General features: G+C 35.2%; 1 protein-coding gene across 1 annotated transcript in view; it reads left to right on the plus strand.

Moving 5' to 3' along the window:
* The window catches only part of LOC149547740 (putative protein arginine N-methyltransferase 6), a 244,732-nt gene that overhangs the window by 146,826 nt on the left and 73,714 nt on the right, over positions 1-24,192 (plus strand). The window contains exon 10 of the mRNA XM_089791807.1: positions 10,528-10,612. Coding sequence (XP_089647933.1) covers positions 10,528-10,612 — 85 coding nt within the window. The remainder of the gene's footprint in view (positions 1-10,527; positions 10,613-24,192) is intronic.

Raw genomic sequence — 24,192 nt, forward strand, 5'->3', positions numbered from 1 at the left:
AAGGAAGGACATAAAGAATTATCAGCTACTGCAAAATGAAAGGAGAAGGATAGAATACATAGAATCCTAGATCAAATAGACTGAAATAATGAGGAAACAAGAAGGGCAGTGGATACCGTATATCTTATCTATCTTTTGGGTCATTGATAGCTTTAGCATTATGTAATTCCTAACTCATCTTATTGGAGATCGAGAGATACTCTAACCGTTGGATACTCTAAGAATAGACCAAAGATTGTGAACAAAAAAAATAAAAAATAAAAGACGCTCAGCAGTATAAAATTGGATATGTGGCTACAAACACCAATTAGTATAAGAGCAATTACAAATAGAGGAGTAAAATAAATGATCAAAACTAGTGGCAGAAATCAGAAGAGTGTCAATGATACTATAAGGAAGACTCTAATTGTCAAGAAGGTAGCAAAGAAAAAAGAGTTAAGTCTAAACTGTAACATAGAATTGTGAAACACGCAGTGAGGAAGAACACATTATTAATTGGAAGAGGTAGTGCCAAATCATATACATTTGAGAGTTGTTCAGATTTATGCACCAGTGATCTAAGAATCAATGACAATGAAGGTGAATAGCCAAGAAAGATAAAGATATAAACTCAATTAGTAATAAAGATATAAACCAGAGTGACAAAGACATATCAGAGAGTAACCAAAAGATCTTTTTCCAAAGGAAGAGAGGAACCTTATCTAAAGAATAATTGCAGAGATAAGAGACCAAGTCCATCTTGGTAGAGTGCATTCATTGAGAATGTCAAGTTTCTCACTTAGAGAACTCATAGATTAGAGGGCATCCATTATGGGTGTTGAGTTTCTCATTAAGAGAACTCAGAAATTAGAGGGCATTCCTGATGGAATTCTAGAGAGGGATTTATAGAGAATCCCTTAGAGGCAATATAAATTGTAGTGGTCAAGCATATGCATATGTCAGAGATAGAGACTTGGTAGAGGTGGGATCTCTACCAAGTAATATTACTAGAGATCCCAAAGAGGCCCAAGGCAAGAGCACTTTCTATGACAATTACCTAATCGAGATATAATTCTCACCAGAGGGTTGGGTGATTGGAGAAAGGATTTCTCTCGAAGGATTAGGAAGGGGTAGCTTGGGTAGTTTTTAGATTAGTATTTACTTAAATCCAATATTGCTAATATGTTTTACATACAATTTTCAATATTGTACTAACAAATGGTTGCAGGTTACAACATGTGAACATAAGTGGAAATCAGGGACATTACAGAGCACTTGTTGCCTTCTTCGTTCTCGTCCTGTTTTGGCTCTTTCTTCCTCTACACACACCAAGTTCCTTGCCAACAGGTGAGGGATCTGTCCAAGTAGATCGTACACCACTGGTAGCACCGAAAATTAGTCCTGTACCGTGCTCTCCAAACCTGCTCTCTTGCGGGCTTCCCTTTGCACGCAGTGGTCGACCAAAACTTCCCAGGCCATCACCAGATCACATGTCATCTGATCTTCTCTGATTATTTCCTCCTCTTCACCATCACTGTTTGTCACTTGTATACATGGTAGGAAGGGTCTTCCCATTACTCCATCTTGCCTTGCCAACAACCTCTGGCCTCAGACTTAGGTAACGACGCCAAAATGTAGAATGGTTATTCACATAAGGTATGGAGTACTATAACATAGATTCAATAATACCAAATGGAACATTCATTACAAGTACCAACATACCAAGATAGTGAGAGAATATTAGTACTTTATTGATTACCAAAAAAAATAGTACATCATCAATATTCCAAAGTTCTTATATAAGGGTCGGTTGTTTGGGAAAACCAACCGACACATTCCCTCACTTCCTAACTACCCAAACTCCCATAAGATTAACTAGTTCTAATTACAAAATTACTTTATTACGTACTACACAAATCTCCCTAAAACATTGGCTATAGCAATCGGGTCAAAAGTAAACCAGTAGTGGACCGATACATAGGATAGCTTGACACAGATAAAGGCTGAAGGAAAGGGAACAATATTTGGTCAAAGGAGGGAATAATGGTCTAATAAATAGAAAACTTTTCTTAAGCTTCCAAGTGCCCAAATTGAAAGTGAAATCTTTTCATTCAGTGATTCAGTGTTTCACTATAAAAAAAATATAACTTGAATTCACTATATGTTATGTTTTTGAGTTACTTTATGACTTAATTTATCACTTAAGTCATTATAGTGCACTTTATGTTATATTTTCATGTTGAGTTGCTTTTAAAATTTTGACTTCAGTGGCTATAGTGCACTATATAGTCTAATTTAATGTTGAGATTTGCTTTAATGTTTAATTTAAAACATCTAAGTAAATGTTACTTTTAATTAAATATTTACACATTATATGTAAACTATATAGTGTAAATATTCTATTTGACCCATTTAAGTAATATTTGCTAAATAATTAATTAGACATATGCTAAATAAGAAGTTTAAATTGTGCAACTCAATAACATGTCTTTTTTTTGAAATATGTTTCATGCAATTAAATCTAGAGAATGCGACTTTCCTCTTGCATGCAAAATGCAAACAGCCAAAATATGCAATGCATCTCTAGAGTGCAATTTTGACTTGTCCAACCCAAATGCATGAAAGTCAAAAGCCTATTTTAAAACATGCAATGACACCTGGAGAGTGCAATTTGCACTTAAAAATAAACATGTCATTGCATCCATAGAGTGTGATTTTGCTCTTGGAAAGATATGTTTGACTTATACAAACAAAAAGGCCTAAAATAAAACATGCGTTTGGTACAATTTGCATGTAAATGAGATTCCCAATAAAAAACGTTACATGTCATTGGCCTTGGAGAGTGTGATTTTGCACTACAATGTGTATTTGTTGATCATTTAAAACATATCTTTGCATCTAGAGAGTGTGGTCTTGGTCTTCAACACATGCAATCACTCTCCAAGTCCACGTTTTTCCTTTTGAAGGTCAAAAACGCCGAAACACATATATTGCTTTGCATATTTAAAACCAGCTATTGCCTTCCAAGAGTGTGATTTTCCTCTTCCTAGCAAAAACGTCCCATGTGAAAGCATTTGAAGGGCATTTTTCTCTAACTACATGCTGGGCGTTACATGTAATGGTTCCCTAAGAGTGCAATTTGCACTAAAAGATACAAATACATGCTTCCTTGCTTCATGCGTTTGGACTTAGAGAACCTGATTTGCCATTGTGCAAGGAGGCGTTTCATACAAGGAGCTCTCAAGAGTGCGATTTCCTGCTGAAGGGAAAAAATCGTCCATGTATTAAGGCTCCAAGGACCTGATTTTGCATTAAGAAGAAGGAGAAGGAAGATTGCAACAACTTTTTGCTCATTAATGCGCATGCATTTTCCCTTGGAGACCACGATTTGCCTCTAAACTTTGAATTTTTCAAAGGTTTTTGGTTTCCACATGCAAAGGCACTTGGAGAACCCGATTTTGAAAAAGACTAGTTCATCCAAACTTCTCTTCCTCCATTTTTGGCTCATTGAGCTCCAAGTGAGTAGAAGGATTCAACTTTGTTTGTATTTCTTGTTTTGCTACAATATTGCATTCTTTGGCTTGTATTTGACGATTTGTTCAAATGTAACCCATGTCTTTGCATTGTCTTTAAATAAGTTTGAAATCCTCTCATTGCAAATGAAAAAACTCTTCCAAACTCCAAAAATGAAAATTGCAAGTAAAGGGATATCTTGAAGTTTGTCATGTTTGAGTCAATAGCACGAGGTAAATTTCTGTTTTGTTCTTAGTTTTTCTTGCTTGTTTTGATTTCTTTTTTGGAAGAAAGTTTAGGATTCTCATCGAAGAATGTAAGTGCATATACATGCTTTCACCTTCCATGCTAATCCATACATCATCCGTTTTCCAAATTCTATTCTCCAACACATGCAATTACATCCTACAAACCCAATTACATGTTTATCACAAGTAAAGATGAATCATTTTGTCCACATGTAATTACCTTTGGAGAACCCGATTTTGTTAAAAGGTCCCACTTTTAAATACCAAAGTTGGCATTTTGCACATATCCATATGCATCCAATTTGCATTCTTGGCCTTGCAAAGGAAAACCCATCTTTGTTCACATGCAATCCATCATTCTTAGTCCAATTTTGGCCCTTTTTGTCCAAATACATGCTTTTCGGTTCATTTCCATCCATCACATGTGTTCCATAAGTATCTAGTCAATACTTTGAACGCCTACTCTTCATAGATCTATCATTGCAAACCAAAGTCTAATGTCTTCATGGATCCCATCCCTTTAGACGTATTTACTATTTGGAATTTCCATTTGTTGTGAGAGATATGTCCGCACCATCAAAATCCAAAGGGTAGATGAAATGCATTTTGATATGGAGCTAGCTCACACAACTACATTGCTTGTTTCATCTAAACTGGATCAAATCTCAGATACAGAGATTGGGTATTTAGACATGGCCAATTTCTTGTAGAGGATCGAAGCTCTTGCCAACAACGAAATGAGGTGTATCAAAAAGAGTAATATTCAATTGGTGTTCACTTTCCCTATGATAGCGCTGGAAGCTGAGTTCATCTTGGGATGTGCTCATCATTTCAGCCCTAAATAAAAATCGGTTAAGGATAAGGATGGTAAGGTTATTGTTAGCTTGGATTCAGATGCTATTGAGCAAATCGTCGAAGTCCCTCAGACTTCAAAATGCGTGGATTTGTTTAAAGAAATGTGTTTGTGACTGTGCAATCAGAGTAAATTGGATTATCAGAGGCATGCCACTTATAATTGGTTGGTGAACAAGAGACTCAATCTCTTTGGATGGCCAAAGACAATACACAGATATGACTTCTCCCCAGAAGTTAATGATTTGACAACTATGCTTAGCAGAATCTGTAGCTTTAGAGAATCTGATAACTTTAAACCCTGGGTGTACAAGTTCATCTTCTAGATTTTTGAGAACAAGGAACCCATCTATTTGGGAGAGCTCATAAGCACAACATTGTGCGAACAATTGATTCATGTGGGTACATTGACACCATTCTACATGAACTCATATTTGGTCTATATTGCTGCAACCATGGGAATGTTCTCAAGACTTTCCATCAAAGGATATTGGTCTCTAGTTCCCATCTGGAACTACTATAATTAGATTATGCTAACTCAGAGATGGGTACAAGTTCCGTTCTTTGGACATTTCAGATTTCTTTTTGACAAAAAGTTAGTAGTCAAAAAAGTATCAGATGAAGCCTAGCAAAAGGTAAATTAGATCAGGTGCATTTTCTTGCAATTTCCAACTTTCACCTATTTGAGAGTTGGTTATTTCCAAGGAGAACTGTACACCTTATCGAGATATCCTACTGATAGGATCATTTTGATGAAGATAGCCAGATAGCTAATGGAGGTGCAATCATACCAACACAGTCAGCACAGGCCAGGATTTGTCATTACCATTGCCAAATCCCTCCAGATTGGTCAATATACACTCAATTTGGTGTATGAAGCAAAAGCTATGGCAGCAGATCTTTAGCTCATTACCTTGAAGAAGTTCAAAGCTAGATCTGATTTTGACTACCAAGGGATGCATTCGAAGATCAAAAGGTCATTCACCCATTCACCCATGTTCATGGAATGGAGGATGTATGGATTGACTTGCACACAGAGATAGACATCATAAAAATGAACTACTGCAAGCTTACATTGTGGCAAATCATCAACCTCAATATGGTTGAGAACCCATAAGGCTTTGAGATTGAAGATGATGGCATGATCTTAGATCCAGAGTATCATAATACTCAGTTTGACAAGCTTGGCCCTTTTCCTATTCAATGGCAACAAAAGGAAGGAACTTTTGTCTTTGATAGATTCCAATCTATCTTACTGAATACTAACAGGTGGCTGAAAAGCAAAGGCCTTAAGAGAGAACATCCTAAGATTGGGGTAGACTGCATTCGTTTTGGGCCATTTGGAAGATCACAAGTAGAGATTAACAAGAAGGATGGTTCATCCTCTTTAGGGCTAGTGAAATTTGTCAAGTTTAAGCTCAAAGGAGGAAAAGGATCAAATCCACCATTAGATTCTTCTCAAGCACCCATGCAAGCTTAAGAATTAGAGGAAGAATCTGATGATGAGGATGAAGAGGAAGAGGGAGAGATAGGGATCATATCTCCCCCACAACCGTCAAACAACCAGGAACCATCTACTTAGGAGGAACCTTTCTTGGATGTCGTAGACAATGATGTAGATTCATTCTCCACTATATTTACGTCTACCAATTCTGTCTCAGAGGTGAACATGTTGACACTCTGCATCTCTTTTGCAACCCCTATCCTCACAATGGAGCAATGTGAGAACTTGAAAAATCTATTTGGTGATTTTCAACTCTTACAGAAGGTCAAGTTTTCCATCTTGATACCTCGGCTGCAAGGTTCGAGATGTTCATGACAGAGTTATCTCAAAGGACACCCTTGATTTCGGCTATGTAAACGGAAGCATGCGCTGTGACGACAAAAATACAATTAGGATCAATGTCTATTGTAGCCATTGTTCCAGTTTCAGCAGATGAAGGTATTAGTCTGCTTGCATGGTTGGGAAAAATCACCATGAAAAGGAGGAAGGTCGTACTACCCCCAGATGATCTTTCGCAAAGAAGAATGAATCTAAACTGTCAAAGGCAAAGGTTGTTTCAAGAATCGTTGTTGATTTTGAAAAGATCAAATATGCTGAGATTGTAGAGCTTGGTTGGACAAACTAGCTAAGGTGTTTAACCACTCAGATTATGTTCACCAAAATTGAACTTGGTAAACAATCACGATTGGGGTGTTTACAGGATGCTCGAGATGTACTCTCAAATTTGTCAAAGCAATCATGAGCTTTAGGAAAAGAAAAATCAACTGAAGCAAGAGAATTCTCATCTTCACGAGATCATTTGCCAACAATCTTCGCAGCTTGTGGTCATCAAATCTCAAACAATTTAGGTGAATCAGAGAGATGAGGCAACAAAGGCACAATTCAAAGAAGTTATCTCAAAAGGGGTTCAGTCGGTCAAAGATGCACTCAAAGTTCTGGAGCGTATCAGAGGTGTTGAGGCAAGACTCCATGACATGATTGCTTCTTTCAACCAAGAGACCAATACCTTGAAAGAAGATCTGGGTATTTGGGATCAAATGGAAAATGTTGATTTGGATATCTTGATTTCATGCAACATAATTCCATCCCTGGATATATTCTACAAATATCAGGGACTCATGGGTCATAAGGAGTTGATACTGGAAAAGCTTTTGACAAAAATACAAGGAGCCTTAAAAGGTTGTTAGGCAGTAGAAACAGAGATCATTAGCGATCTAAGAAAGATGGGATGTAAAGTCCTACTAAAGATGATAACTTGTTCACTGAAGAGGAAGTGACTTCAGGGTATACCGACAAAGTCAATGCTGACTTTGATTTTGAAGATTTCGGATTGTATACGATGAATAGGTTCGCTATATACAAGCCTGTGGCAAAACACTTGTGGGGTTCACTTGCAAAGAATTACAAAGTTGTAGAATCAGCACATGCAAATGCAGTTAGAGTTGAAGCCATTTCAAAGACGATGGAGATTCCAGATCTTCCTATGGTTCATGATCGTATTATCAAATATAAGGCTTTCCTTGGCAATCTCAAGAGTTGATTCAACTTTCTCCTCCCTTTTTTCGTTTTAGTCTTTAGCATTTTATATTTGTAGTTGTGTAAGATGAATTGTATATGATTTGATTGCATGTTTTCTTGACATGTAATCCAATAATTCTTCTCAACTAGTTTTACTAGGTCAAAGTGGTAGAGTTGCTCCCACTTTTTCCTCTTTTTCTCACTTCTTTTCCTATATTAAAAGTGCCCCCCTCATTGTAAAATGATCTTTTATTGTCTGCAAGAAAGCTCTGATAAAATTGTGCAAGCATAACTTTGATTGTGGAGTACTATTTTGAAGAAAAGTGAATACGAAGAAACAATTAGAGCTGAAACTTTGGTTGAGAGCAATTGTGATAGTGCAAATTAGAAGCTTTGACTGTAATTTGTGTCTATTATCTTTGATTCATGTTGTTATTGTGTGTTTATAATAGAGCATAGCAAATTAAGAAGCAATTAGAGCCAAAGATTTGACTCAGAGTGATTCTGGTGATACATAGACTAGAAGCTTTGACTGTAGCTTGTATTGCCATCTCAAATTCACCAAAAATAGTTAGAATTCCCTAGTTCTGGCAATCTTTGCGCCCCAATGTTAGATGTTATTCTTATAGAATAGATTAAAACATGACTTAGAGCCAAACTGTTATGCTTTCAATCAGCCTTTGAGTTGGCATTGGTTTATCGGTATCACCATTTCCAGCTATTAAATAGAAGTGTAGTTAGAGATTTATTCTTGCCCATTACTCGCTTTGCCAGTAAGTGAATTCTTTCCTGAAAGAAGAGAGGAAAGAATTTTGTTAACACCTCTTAGAAAATCTTTCAACTGCTTGCTTACCTTGAGTTGATCCAAGGAACGGTGAGAAGGGGGAGCCTTCCCTTAAAGTTAGGAGAGACTTTGTCTGATACGCTTTGGTTGGTCTACATATTTTGTGATTGGATTTGAACAAATTGTTGGATGCTAAATATCTTCCCAAGAAATGAGATTGACAGTGGTTCTTTTTCTACTCTAGTCCAATGATTTGGAGCAGTACTCAATGGACAAGGGGTAAGATAAACAATAGTTTAGGCAAGCAAAGTCACTCTCATAGTAGATACTGGAAAAATAGCCATAGTATGGAGGATTCTTGAAGGTTATCTAAACAGCTAATGTGAACTGAAAGCTCTGGTATTGGAGTTTGGTTACATTAAGACAAACACCTGACTTTAATATGAGTGATTGCAGCGGACACAACTGCAATTCATTTGTATTTTGAGAATGACAAGTTAGAAAAGCTGGAGTTACATCATGATTCAAATTTTATATCTCTTGATACAATTTTGAAGTTGTGTTACACTTTGCTCAAGCATGCCTGTTTACTTGAACAGAGATACAAACACTACCAGATACAATATATATCTTATTTTTTAGCATTATAAGAGGTATATCATTTCAGTGCAGCAACAAAAGTGATTTTAATAAACATTTATAACCCATTTGGAGATTTTTTTGATTGAGGGAGTGCAGGGGACAGGGTTGAAGGTCTTGAAAAAGAAGTCAAGCACAAACTCTATTTCTAAGCCATATATGTGTGAGGTGAGATGATGTTATAACCTGTATAAAATAAAATAGAAAATTGCTAAAATTGGGTTTGGAATAGCATAAACAAGAGATATTTTTCAACAACTAGTCAGATTGTGATATTGCTATCAGAATTTAACCGTGTAGTTTTTGAGTCAGACTCATTGACTCATGTTTCATGAGTAGTAATTCACATGAATCCATCCCTCATGACAATAAATCGAACACTCAGCACTCATTGGTTCCTAGGTGATGCTCACAGGGGTGAAGCACCAGGACTTCTTGGGAGGTCACTCATAGCAATATCACAATAGCATAAACAACTAACTTCTTGAGTCCCAACTAATCTCTTTATTTATAATTTAACATATCTCAAGCATTTATTTTAGCTGTGAAAATATAATGACAACAGAATGAGTAGTCCCACCCTTGTGCACCTAAGACTTCTCATGTTTATGGTTCTTTCCATTATGGGATTGGCTTACTCCATGATTAAGATACAAATTCACATTAGCAGCCTCTCATGCATTTTTAGGCCCTGTTGAATCTTTGAGACATGCTAGCTGTTTTGATGTGCCCACTAAATTCTGTTTGATTTAATGAAATGCTTGTAGTTCAAACAAATTTGTCAGTGAGCGAAATACAGAAGCCAATTGATGAACTCTCTTGTACATGATGCACATGACCAATATTATGAGTCAAGGAAGCATCAGTTGAGAATCTTTATTGCTTCCTATTCAGTAGTAAGGAGAGATTATGAAGGATTCACTTGTCAAAGATGTGAGCCCTAATTTTTGTTTCTGTAGTTGTGTTCAACTTTATCTGGTGGAAAATCTGGGGTATTACAACAAATGTCTCAGTGAGCAATGTTTTATCTTGAAAAGATTATATTCTGGTTGTTCTTTATATGCAATATTTATGAAATTGAGTAGAGTAGCTGCAAAATTATATTTTCTGATCTCTCAAAGGATTTCTGAAATTCTTGTCACCATAGTTAGATTGCATGCACTTTTGCCGATATGCTAATAAAAGTATTTTTCCCAATCAAACTTCGTGCTTTGCTAGTGATTGATCTTTTGGTAGGTCTTGCATAATAGCTTTTACTGCAATTGAATTTGATGTTAATGCTGCTATATTAATCATTTCTTTCAAGATAATGCTAATTTTCCTTATGGAATGAAATTTTGTAGTTGAAGTGCTTCTGTACTGATATTTTCAAGTCTTGTAAAAGAGTGTCTACTGTAGGCTGCTAAATTTGAGTGCTATCTTGTAACCATCAACTTTTTTATTATTTCATTGCTTGATCATATAATTAGCATTACACATTGGTCGTGCAGGTAAAGGATATTAACTGTAATACAATCACAGTGCAGGAGTTGGAATTGGTTACAGCAGAGTTTAGTGTGACATCTATGATGAATGGTAAGACTGCATATAATCAAATAAATGATTTTATTTATGTAATATTAGTTTAAGATTATTAATCGTTACAGAAAAGTTGTTTTAGTCTAGCATTATTGATGTGTAATTTTAAGTCCATTGAGCAAAATATATTCTGCTGCATTGCATTGCATTTCAATCTAGGACATAGGATTGTGTTTTATTTGGCACAAAGCAGAGTGGATACTGAAGTGGATATTGTTGGGATTCATCTCCTTATACAGAGTAGAATGGTGATATGGTGATGTTAGAAAGGAAGTCCATCAATTGTATCTGTAATGACATTTCAATAGAGCATGCAGTCATTTAGTGTCTATATGCTCAACACCCACATTCGTAACAATTTTAATACCCACATTGCGTGCAATATTTCAACATCCACATTCGTAATAATTTCAGCACCCAAAGAGAGAAATTGATGTGCAAAAGATTGAGGCTGCTTTTTAGAATTGGTCTTTGTCCAAGCTTTGGAGTGGAGGTCTCGTTTCTGGATGCTGATTGGGAGTGCTTTAATTACCCAGGTGGGCTGCCAACAGACTCAGACATGGCTTTGTCTTTGGAAGAACACTAAAGTGAGATCTGTAAAACTTATCTATACAAAATAATTATAATCTAAATGCATATATGAAGGTGTTTTTTTCTATTTAATAAAAAAACTTTACAAAATGTCTTGAAAAAGCTTCAATATTAAAATAATATTAGGATAGAACTAGAGATCACAGACTTATTCATGGACATGCAAATTATTTTTCCAGTCAAGGTTAACTTGTCTAGCTGAGTTTTTGTTGAACTTTGGTATGTCATGGTGAGTTTTGGCAAGTTAATAAATTCAAGTCATGTCTTGGTGAGTTTTGGCAAGTGAATGAATTCAAGTAATATGCTGAGTTGTGAGTTTCAGAACCATGGATAGAGCTAGTGAGAAACAAATTATTGAAAATCTTTAAAATTTTGTTATTTCAAATAAGGGCATATGCTCAAATCATGTATTTTTTTTTCATTTGGTGAAATACAGAGTCAAAATGAGCTCCCACAGTCATGGAATAAATGACTGTGATGATGAGTGGAACTGAAAACTAATTCTCAGTAGAGTGAATACACACTTCGTCTTTTGGACATGAAAAGGTGTGGGAACATGTGATTTTTTGAGCTGCAATAATTTTTTTTGCATTAGATAGAATTGAATTCAGCAAGCTTTGGGGCATTCCAGATGACTTGGGGATTGAAATACCTACTATTTTATCTAGTAGACAACATATTTACTCTATTCAACAGTCACATGAGCAGTAATTACAAGGGCAACCACTTGTTTTTTATCCTAGATCACAGCAGAGAGCATCATCATTTACACGGGCAGCCTCAAGACCTTCTTCCACTGTAGTACTATGGCTGAAGTACAATCGAGCAAGGCGAAACAAAAGGTGACAACTGAAAGTAACTCCATAGAAGATTAATTTAATGCACTCGTGAAAGAGGAGATAAAGGAATCCATTGGTAGACTCTTCTTTTCCAATGGCGTACCACTTTATATAGCTCGAGCTCCTTATTATAGGGAGATGTCACATAAGGCTGCGAAGGGAGAGGACCATCATTGAGGACCACAATCCTAGATAATGAGTATCCCAAGATCAATCAAACAATGGAGACAGTGAAGGTAGTTTGGGTGGACCCAGGATGGAACGTTATCAAATGGGTGGACAAACATTAGGAACTGTTCACTCATCAATATCATAGTTACATTCTCAGATGGGCCATTCATTCTTAGGGCAGTTGATTGTACAGGGTGTCGAAGGGATGTTGATTTTTAGTTTGACATCCTTTGGATAGGTATAGAGGAGATTGGGCCACAAAATGTTGTGCAAGTGGTAACTGATGCAACATCTATGTATAAAGTGGCAAGGAGGCTTGTTGAGGCAACATACAGACATATTTGATGGACTCCATGTTGTGTGCATCCCATGAACAATGTACTCAAGGACATGGAGGAGATTGACTGAATTAAGGGAGTGCGCAACAATGCTAGAGACATGCAGATGTATATATACAACCACCACACTTTACATGCACTCTTTAGGAGTTACTAAAACTAGTTGAGACCATATAAGCATCCTACTTCATTCTTTTGGAAAGAATGCTTGAGTTACGGGAGCCACTGCAACTCATGCTTATGATGAATGAGTTGTATAGGTGAGATGGGTCTTGGACAAAGCAATAGAGGAGGGTGAAGGCGATAGTGAAGAGTGATGCATTTTGGAGTGATGCAAAATGCATAATCTCTATCATCACTCCAGTTTTCTAGGCCATCAGATACGAGGAGGGGAATGTTCCTAGCCTTCGAGAGGTTTATGAGTGCATTAATTCCATGCTTGGCTAGATGAGGGCAAATGCGCAAGAGATGGTTCCCAATTTAGAATTCTACCATGATCACATCTAGCCTAGCATTTAGCACACATGGGACAGCCTAGACACTCCCCTACATATGGCTACTTATGCATTAAATCCAAAGTGGTATATGCCTAGGCTTGGTAGAGTCGCACCGATTTAGGATGATGAGGTGATTCATATCATGCTACTTATTATAATCATCTTTATGTCTTATACTATTATACATCTTGCTACTTGAACCTTTTCATAACTAGTATTCTCTTTTTGCCAATAATTTGAATTTTTCAAGTTTTAATTTTCTAGGTGAAGAAAGGGTTATTCAAGTGCATTGATAGGATGTTTGACTTTGAGACAGCTGGGAAGGTTTGCTTTGAGTGGACCAAAATTTCTAGTCGTAGGGGTTATAGGGCTGTGGCAAAGTGGACCTAAAAACTATGACACATGAGGATCCGATTTTTTGGTGGATATGTTATGGGTCAAAATCAACCACTACCACACTAGCTATTAGTTTTTTGTCTCAAGCATCTAGTTCTCGAGTTCATAACCTATTTAATAATAATACGTATTCGAGAAATGTTTTAAGTTTTTATTTTTTAAACTCTAAGGGAACTTATGAGTCTTACTTTTTAAATTTTAAATTTTTCTCACACTAATCATTTGATTGCTACATTAGGTATCTAGTTCTTCAGCTTTTGAGAGCAATTGGTTTTCATATAGCTTTATCCACTCTATTAAGAGGAAAAAGCTTATCTCTCAAAGAGTAGAGAAGTTGTGCATAGTTTCTTGTGTATGAATGATTGCAAGACGTATGTGCAAGGAGAGTTCTGCAGCATGATGGGGTGTAGATCCCGAGGAGCCATCACAGATTGATGACGATGTGGATACTACAGATGCAGGGCTGGTTGATGTTCCTTTTGTGACTCTTAACCTTGGAAAGTCTGATAGTTCCAGCCTCCGATGATGACGAGCTTGCTGCCCTCCTGAGGGATGATTAGAGGCTTGCTTCGCTATATTTTAGGCCTTGGTACTTGCATTTTGATTTTGATATATAACCATTGAACATTGAATATCATATTTAGTTGACATTATGTTGTACTTTCTCAGTGTAATCCTCTTTATGATGATTGATGAAATACTCATACTTATGAAAATTTGATATCTATGACTTTGATTATTTGGCTTTACTGATTCAAGTCTTTAGAATTCTAATATTTATAGTTCAATATTCAATCACAATACAATGTTCAAGTATTTAAATTTTAGAAAACTAATATTTTTAATTTGACATCTTAATGTCTTATATACATTTATTCATAACTAGCATATAGTATATGGTATATACATCCCTCCCCCCTCTCGTCCCCCCGTTGTCCCCTTGTCGTCCTTGAATTGAGACCCCTCTGTCCCCTACTGAAAACTTGACCCCCCGTCCCAACGTCTCCTCATCCCCTAGGGTGTTGTAACTATGCTTTTACATGTAAACCACGACAAAAATTCTATGGATATTGCCACTTATGCAATTATTTTGGTCACAAAGACAAATAATGCAAAACATGAAATGAAATCTTTTTTTGGTCGGAGGATAAATCATTAATGGGCACTTAGCACAATATTGCAGATATGGGTTCATGGAGTCACATAAAGGATACAAGAGAAAGTATACAAAGAACAAACAAAAAGGATGTATGTTTGTATGAAGAAAGAAACTTGACAAAGACAAAGAAGAGAATGAATCCTTATGGACTTTGAGGCAAAATAATCATAAAGGAAGAACTGTAAAAGTATGGAGAAAGGAGATAATTAAATGAGAAGAAGAAACCATTACAAGTGCAACTTGCAATTCATATACGTCCTAGTTTGAGAGGAGATGGGTAAACTCGAGGGGGATACATATGAGAGTTATAATTAGGTCCCTTGGAGAAAAGAGTGAGATGGTCAAAATAAGTTGATGTTTTGAAGGTTACATTCAGGAGATTTGGAAACTGATTGCATTGACGTCAAAGTTTGAAAGAGGATTCTTCAAAGAAGCAGATGCAGTAATGACAGTACTAGAGCATGGAGGAGCATTGAAGAATCCTTCTTAGGGGGAGTACTAGGGAACCTTCAAAGGGAGAGCTATATATTTACATGCATTTGATGACTATAAGCTTGATGATTATCCCTTTTCCATTGATATCAAAGGAGGAGAGATATTGAAAGGAGAAGAAGTAGAAGAATTAGAAAGTATTGAAATCAATGACAAAGGGGGAGATTGTTGAGATACAATGAGAAAGTTATTGATGTTAGAGACGCAGAGACAAAAAGGGAGATCAATGAGCATGATGAAGATAATTGAAATCTACAACAGTGATATATTGAATTATATCTATGAAGAAGAGAAGCGTTTGTATTTAAAGAAGATCTGAAGATGTAATTCATATTTCGAATTCAAGTTACTGTGCTATTAAAAATAAAGATATCAAAATCATTAAAGAAATAATTGATATCACAATGAGTTTATTCCATATGTGAATAGGGATATAGAAGACTATTTGAGACGACAATATGATTTAAATAGCTCTAACAAGAGGATACTTCAATATGCTTCATATCTGCAAGGAGAGAAGACACTTAGGAAGTTTTAATGTCAGAGATTGGGTGATGCTATAAAAGACCAATACTCTATTATGGATGTCGATCAAGACCTTGTATATTGTTGTTGAGAAGTTAAGAAAAAGTTCAAGCGGTGTTTAAAAGAAATAAAATAAAGAAAGGCTATGATATATTCAACAAAAGCAATAATATATTTAAGGCCTGATAAAATGAAAAAGGAGTACAAGCATCAATGCCATTGTCTTATGGCATTCAAACAAAAATTGCAGATGCTAAAAGACAAGTCGCTGATGATGAATATATTGCTTGATTCCAACATTATAACAATATTAATAGAGCCACGTTACACAAGGTTATTATCATGTGAACAAAAATGAGAAAGGAAAAAACCACATGACACATCATAATGCAACTGGAATCTATTTGCCATGTCATCCAAACTTAAATCTTTCCTACGTGATGTCGTTGGGGCCTTCTAGTGTCAAATGCCTAAGTGAATGAAATAACTATCAGTGACAAGTTTATACAGTTAGTTTCCAATTATTATCAAAACACTTATTGAATTGATTGAGAACACTTTTTGGAAGGAGAGGCTGAATTTGTAGAGAGTGATCGCAACACTATTCTTCAACTATTACCTTTAAAATGTAGTTTATAAGTAGTGCCAATATGAAAACATCCAGAGAAATTTATATTTATAAAGAGTGTCAATATGATGAAGATATTATAAATAGCAATCTTATATAAGACACATCAATTGCATTGATCACAATACATACTTAGAAGTAGAGATGATGATAAACATTAATTTTTTTAAAGTGATAAGATGCTATTATTTAATGTTGACAATTCAGTGACAGATTAAGACAAACATTAACTTGTCTTACTAAAAAGATGTTATTAAGAAAAAATCTAGATGAAAGATAATATAATTTGTTTAAAAGTAGGTATCATCAAAGAGATATAGTTTATATTAATAATGTATATTAAGAGATTGTTTTGTTGAGAGGTTGCTGCCCTTTATTGAAAGGGCATATGTAAGATATAATAGTAAGATACAATTCATATTTTGAATTGTGGGGAAAAAGCTTATATATGATAAGAATAGAAAGGAATAAAAGATCCTTCAAATGGAAGTGTAATGAGAAGGTAAGCAGTGAAAATGAAGAGTAAAAGATAGAGAGGAGATGTATGAAACAACAGAATGATAAGGTTGAAGCAAGAATAGAAAAGAGGAGTATGTATAAATGCAGAATAATAGAGGTGTGTTGGAGAAGTAATAAGAGTATAATAAGAAGAATATGTAAGAAAGAAGAATGGAGTGAATGAAGAAGTTAGATATAAGTAAAGTATAAAAGAAGCAGAAAGGAAATATATATAATAAGATGAGAAATCCGATTTATATAAATCAATGTTCCGGGACTTTGCGAATCCAAGTAGGGCTCTGTGAGTCCGAGGCAGAGGCGGCCTTTCCGAGGCAAATGGCCTCTGGACTTTGACTCGGTTGAGTCTTGGCAGAGTCCATGTGGACTTGCCGAGTCCTGAGCCCAGGACTCTCAATTTTTTTTTTTTTTTTATAGAGATTTCTGGAAGGTTTTTATTTTTTCAGTGTATATTAATTCTGAAAATGATGTTGTGGTTACTATATACACTATTTGTGTTTCATTATGAAGAAGTTACTTTCAGCATTGTCTTTTATTAAAGTTATAAACTTTCAGACTTATGTGTATATGTGTTGTTGGCTATGTCCTTGATCATTTTCTTGGCAAAAATTTGTAAGCCAACTATAATTGTTTTTTTTTCTTTTTCTTTTTTTGGTCTCAGAGGGTATCCCCGCGATGCAAGCCTAGCAGGTTCCCTTTACGGGGCGAGCTTGGAGCGAGACTAATCCCTTTGGCCACAGGATAACCAACACTTCCCCCAAGTGTCCATGGCGGGGTAATTACAGGCAGGAGAGTCAAACCTGAGACCATGGGGATCACCCACAAACCTCAGACCAACTCACCTAACCCGTGGGGGCAAGCCAACTATAATTGTTATTAAAAGACTTTTACCGTTAAAAGTTGTGGTTCACCAAGCAAATTGATAGACATACTTGAGAGCCCTGTTGTTGCCTACAATGCGTGCATAAGCTATAACAAACAGATTTCTCAATATCTGAATCTTCCATGACTTATCTTAGGCATATTCATAGGAGGGCATAGGCTACTAAGAACTTTAGTCTTCTACACTCTAGCTGATATTTTGATATATGTTTTCAACTTTTGATTCCATGGATTTCATATATTGTAGACATTTGACAGTGACACTATGTTTAACTTTAGATTATGTTAGTCAGTTTTTTCCTTCAAAAATTTGTTGTTATACTTGTGTGATCTATGCAAAATTTTGTATGAGTGTTAAGTAGCTTCTATTTATCTCAATTATTGTGTATTTGATGTTAATTGACTAAATGATGCATGAAAAAATCTTTAAATTCTTAAAAATCTTTCAATTTCATGGGTTTTTCAATTTTTTGAATCCTTGCCAAGTCTTGGCCGAGTCTGAGTCCGAGTTGGATTTTGACTTTTCGAGTCAGAGGCGAGTCTGAGTCTCGTAACTATGATATAAATATACGAGTATGTGTGTAAATTAGAAAAATTCTATATATATTTTAATTAAAAGCTGTCTACAGGAAAGGAAAGGAGTGCATACAGTCATTTATATAAGAAAAGAAAAGAATGCAATGGAAGTGTCCATCATCAGTTGAGTGAGCAGCCTTGACAAGGTGGAAGAACAGTTTGTGTGTTGTGGGTTGGTGCTCACGAAGATAGAAGCGGGAGTTGGTGCTTCTAGTAGGTCAGGGCTTGCGAAGTGTGGGAGTTGGTGCTTCTAGTGAGTCGGTGCTCATAAACAATAGAGGTTGCAGCCTCTAGTAGGGTAGTACCTACAAAACATTGTAAAAGAAGAAATTAATATATAAATCAATTATTTTGCCACGGTTTTCTCCCGCATTTGGTTTCCACATAAATCATTGTGTCATTGTGTTAATGTGCAAAATCGTTTATTTCCGTATTTGAAGTTATTGTGTCAAAAAAAGTTTTAAATTGTAAAAGTGTTATTATATTGATTTGCCCCCCCCACCCTCAGTATAATACTATGCTCTTCAATTTTAAGTTGTTTCCTAACAACTTGATATCATGACACTTATTGTAACATACACTTTTTCTGGGTCTTAACTAACAACTAACATATTCAAAGAAATAGAGTTATTACTTCATTTTCATGGGAAGACAGTTATGTCAGTCATGTTTATGCGAATGAGATTTATGGTTCAAATCAGTTAAACAAAATTTCATAACTAAGAATTGAAAACACCATCAATGAATTTACTATGGAAATTAAAATCTACATAACATGGAATTCAAGATCGAAATCAATCTAGGGATGCTTCTGCAATCACCCAGGTTAGTCCACAAATACCACTATATCAAAATCAAATGATGGTTACCAATAAATTACCACTATATCAATTAGGGCATCACATACCTCCGTGTTAATTAGGGCATCACATACCTCCGTGTTAATTAGGGCATCAATTACCATTGGATCGTTTAGGGCATCAGATACCACTGTATCATTTGGGGTGTCAATACCACTGTATCATTTAGGGCTTCAAATACCACTGTATCATTTAGGGGTTTAGATACCACTGTATCATTTAGGGCATCAATTTCCATTGGATCATTTAGGGCATCAAATATCGCTGTATCATTTAGGGCTTCAAATACCACTATATTATTCCTTTCCTTTTGACTTGCTTAACTGTGGCAATAACATAAGATTAGAAAATATGCTCATAATCATTAATTTTTTTTTTTTGGTCTCGGAGGGTATCCCTGCGATCCAAGCCTAGCGGGTTCCCTTTACAAGGCGAGCTTGGAGCGAGACTAATCCCTTCGGCCACGGGATAACCAACACTTCCCCCAAGTGTCCGTGGCAGGGTAATGATGGGCAGGAGAGTCGAACACGAGACCATGGGGATCACCCACAAACCTCAGACCAACTCACCTAACCCGTGGGGGCCATAATCATTATTATTATAAATGAAAGGCTGAAATAACAATCCATCAAATAAATCTATCTCTCGAAATAAATATATTCCATATTCAGTTAGAAGATCAACCGATCTAACCGGTTGCCAATTATATTGATGATAAGAGTTGCTTTCATTTAAAGAAATAATGGTAACGATGATACAACTTAATTAATCTTACCTTTATACTTGAACATACATCATCAAAGTAAAAATACCTATTTCCGACAAACATTTGATTGCATAACTTATCTTTATCTAATGCATGTTCGACATCTTGTGGAGAGGGGAAACATTTTCAGGGGCTTAACCACCCAATCTCGAACCATAACTTATCCCCACACAATCTCTAACGAGAAAGGCCCTCCCTACTCGGAATAGACATGGAACACCTTGTCATCCATTGAGCATTCTGGTATCTAATCACACCACTCGACTCGACAGCTGGAGAATACAATAAACAAGATTATGCATGAGTTATTAAATGATTTCTTTAAAAATAATAAACATTGTTATGTTACATCTGACTCAGTTTCATGTTATTGCAGATTCCTTTCTCTCACCTATTCACCCTTTTCCTTGGCTATACAGCCGGGCGAGTCCTAGGTGTTTGAATCTTAGAGCAACCTGCTCTTTCTATTGATCCTTATCTGATAAAAGAATATTATATGTTTTCAGCTTATCACAAATTGTGACTTGAAAGAATATGTTCTTAATAGTAGAAATATCATTGATTCTTATTTCCAAATTATATATTTAGATCATGATTTTATTGCATCTTCAGTGATTCTTTTTCAAGAGGTTCTATCCAATGATTATAACTACAGTTTAGCTGTTATGGAAATCGGAAACCAGTAGGAAATGATAAGAAATATACAGCTATGCTTTGAACATGATTGATTATGTACTTCTAGCTTTTACAACCTATGATTTGAGAGAAAAGATTGCAGAATTTATTGTTCAATTCTAATATCCATTGGCATAATGATTTATGGATCCATACTATGGTTACTTGGCTATCATTTGCCATGAACAAAGCTAAATTAAAAGAAGTTTAAATTTGTAAAATCAAACAAGATATCATCACGGTAAATGCTGAAACTTGCTGCTATGAAATTCGATGTTATTGCACCATTTGATTCAAGACAATCGAATTGAAATATTGGATTCGGGTATTCCACATAGCTTGGATTAATTCGAAAATGATGTCTTGTTGAACACTCAGCTACTTGCCACACCTTTACTTGCTGCTCATGATTTCCGCAGATCTTCTGAATAATCAGAAATCGTGGTTGGAAAAGACTGCAAAGATTACTAATTATAGAGCTTATCAGTAGCCATGATAAATGTGGTCAGTAATGAAGAAGTCGGGTGCCATGAAATAAAAATACTGCCCTCTGTCTCCTTCGACTTCAAAATATATAATGAATAATGTGACTCCTTGGCTTCCAAGAAGTTGTAACATAAAGGAAATGTATTGGCTCTTGGACGCCAAGTAAATGTGCCAAGTGTTCAATCAGTTTCAAATAAGGAAAAAGGAAAGAAATAAAGGGTGGAAGAAAATTTGAAGGTTTAAAATCGAAATTCTCAGTCTTTTTATTTATCTACGTACACATAAATTTATTTGTGAGGTAGCATCATTATATTATAAAGAAGATAATATTATGGTGTCACTTTATATTTATCTCTATGTGTACGTACATAGGTATAAATTAAAATAATATTGAGAAAGATCATCAAAACCTTTGAGATATGCATTATATTTTAATTAAATTATTCTATGTTTTAAATTATTTATTTAATAGCTCATGCGGTTTCATTGATTGTATCCTGATGTTCAAGTCACTAGGTCCTCAACCCATTTGCCCAATGATGGTGATGCTTCTGTGCGTAATTCTTTTTTTTGACAATGCTTCCACCCCTTTGATGTGCTTTCTACAAGGAAATTTTCCACAGTTAAGTCATATTTTCATAACAAGTTATAAATAATCATAACAGCTAACCACCTTTTCAATTCCATGAATTCGTGATAAATAATCAACTAGCATGTTATCTTCACATGAAATTATAATGACTAACCATCTTACCATTTCACAGGATTAAAACAAATTTAACTGTCAACTGACTTCATGTGAACCTCAATGGCTATATTTTAAATTAGGTCAAAAATTGGGATGTAACACTTATTCATAACACAAATTTAAATGCCTACGTAAAATTTAATGTCCAATGTCCACATCAACACTAACTCCCAATAGAATGGATAAAAAGGGGTAGGCTAATGGCAAAGATATTCAAATGTTCATCACCAAGTATCATATGTCAGAAGGATATATAGACAATTCTCAAGATTGAAGTTATCGAAGGTAAGTTAAATAATAAATGTGTTTTTCTTTAGTAAACTTTTTAATATTTTTTCATTATTATTTTAACTTTGAAATAGGTTGCTGAGATCTATTTTTCCTTCAACTCAATTTTGTTGAGATGAATTGTGAAGGTTTGTGAGACACTATCTAACATGTTAATCAACCCTATTGGGACCATATTGAGGCAATCTAGATATACAATGGAAAACAAATGGAAGAACATGTTCCTAGATGATAGTTGTGGGGATTGTATTTAGTATCTCCTCGTTTTAATTGGCCCGATATTGGGCATGATTCCTTGTAATAACATACATAGGCCTTGTTTGTGTGAGGTGTATAATTGCATCAACTCAATGTTTGTGAATATGAGTATCATAAAAAAATTCAAGAGAGTTAGATCCCAAAGAAAAATCATTCAAAAAAATATAGCAAATCATAGTAGACAAATGATACAAAATCACCATTCTCTTGCATTTTCATTAAGTCCCATATGTTATAGTACTTTGATCCTTATTGGTGGCAGTGACACAAGGGTTTCACCATATAAAGATCTTGAAGTTGGTCAAGGGTACAAGACAAAACATTACAAAACCTTTTGTAATCATGAGATATGGCATGCAGCGAGGCTGAGCTCATTTGTTTTGCATGCACATAGTGGTCTTGATGCTCTTTGGGACAAGTTTATAGTTGATGCTCATAGTGGTACTTCAATGTAGAATTATACTTGCACCCATAGAAGCATAAATTTGGAATGAATGGCAATTAATCCTTGATTAGACATTTTGCCTATTTATTTACCCCAAAATCTGGTTTTTGGGGTTGACTTTGGTCAATGACTTTTGGGATATTTGGCAATGAATTGGTAAAATCTATGATTAATTCACGAATTTTTTTTCTAGGAAAAACCTTAAATAGTGCCCAAAAATTGCTTGGTTTTTCTGTTTATCCGTTGTCTCCTAAATCCTTTAAAGCAGGAACCCTAAAAAAACTAAACTCTAAATCCAGATTTTTCCCACTTTTTGATGATTTTTTCAAAAGATCCTACTCCTTTGGTAGCTGATTTATTCCCCAAATGATTTATGCTCTTATACTTGCCCCTACAACCACTTGCTATCAAATTTTTATTGCAAGTTTTATGAAAAAATTCCTCTTATTTTTAAGCTTTATTTATATTTAAATTTTATCTTCAGTTCTCAACTCTCTAATTTTGTCTTGATAGGTTTTTCTCATCTTCATTTGAGAGGAATTGGAGATTATGCTCCTCCATCCACTCAATAAAGCACAATAGGAAACACTCCAAGATGGTTCTTTTAAATTGATGTTTGTGCATTTTAACTCGTGGCTCATTACACAAAAAGACAATGTCTACAAGGAATGGGAGAGGAGGGTTTGAGCTATCGATCCCAAGCATACTGAGTTAGATGCTTCAATTTCTTTCACTTTGTCATGCTTGAGGTTGATGATGACTATAAGCCACTAGTGAGCATGAAGCTGCTAGTACCAGTGCCCCTGGTTCTTTTAACTTACCACTACATATAGAGGATAATGATAATTTTGATGATTCATATTATATTTGATCAGTGATGGCTGATTGTTCACAATTGGCATTATTATATTTGAACTAAAACTTCTATATATATCATGACGGCCAAGTTTTAACTATTAATTTGACATTGTATTTTGGTATGTTATTTTAGTGTAGTGTTGTATTCTGAACTTAATTACTGCTGCAAATATCTATATATTTTAAGTTTTATATAGATTTAAATTGATGAACCCAAAATGAACCCAACCCCCCAAAAAGAATTTTGCCAAACTTGTGATCCCATAGCTGAGCCCACATCTGAATTGTTAACTTATGTTTGAGTAAAAGAAAAAGGAGGATTGAACGTGAAATAAAACTAAATTCATATAAAATGTATAGCAAATATTTATGAATAGGAGGTAAATAACTTAACCCAAATAACAATTTTTTGTCCCTAAACATCAAACCCTGAAAACGACAATTTTGTTCAGAAAAGACTGCTTCAATCAACATTAAAATTTACTAAATTTTGAATTGAATGTATGAAAATCAGGTTTGAAAACTTAATTCTAACTATTGTAAAGAATTTGCATGCTTGGAAAGAAATGGAAAAATAAAAGAA

The sequence above is a fragment of the Cupressus sempervirens genome, chromosome 7, assembly GCF_028749045.1.
Source record: "Cupressus sempervirens isolate cs-2001-9-10 chromosome 7, ASM2874904v1, whole genome shotgun sequence".
NCBI classification, from domain to species: Eukaryota; Viridiplantae; Streptophyta; class Pinopsida; order Cupressales; family Cupressaceae; genus Cupressus; species Cupressus sempervirens.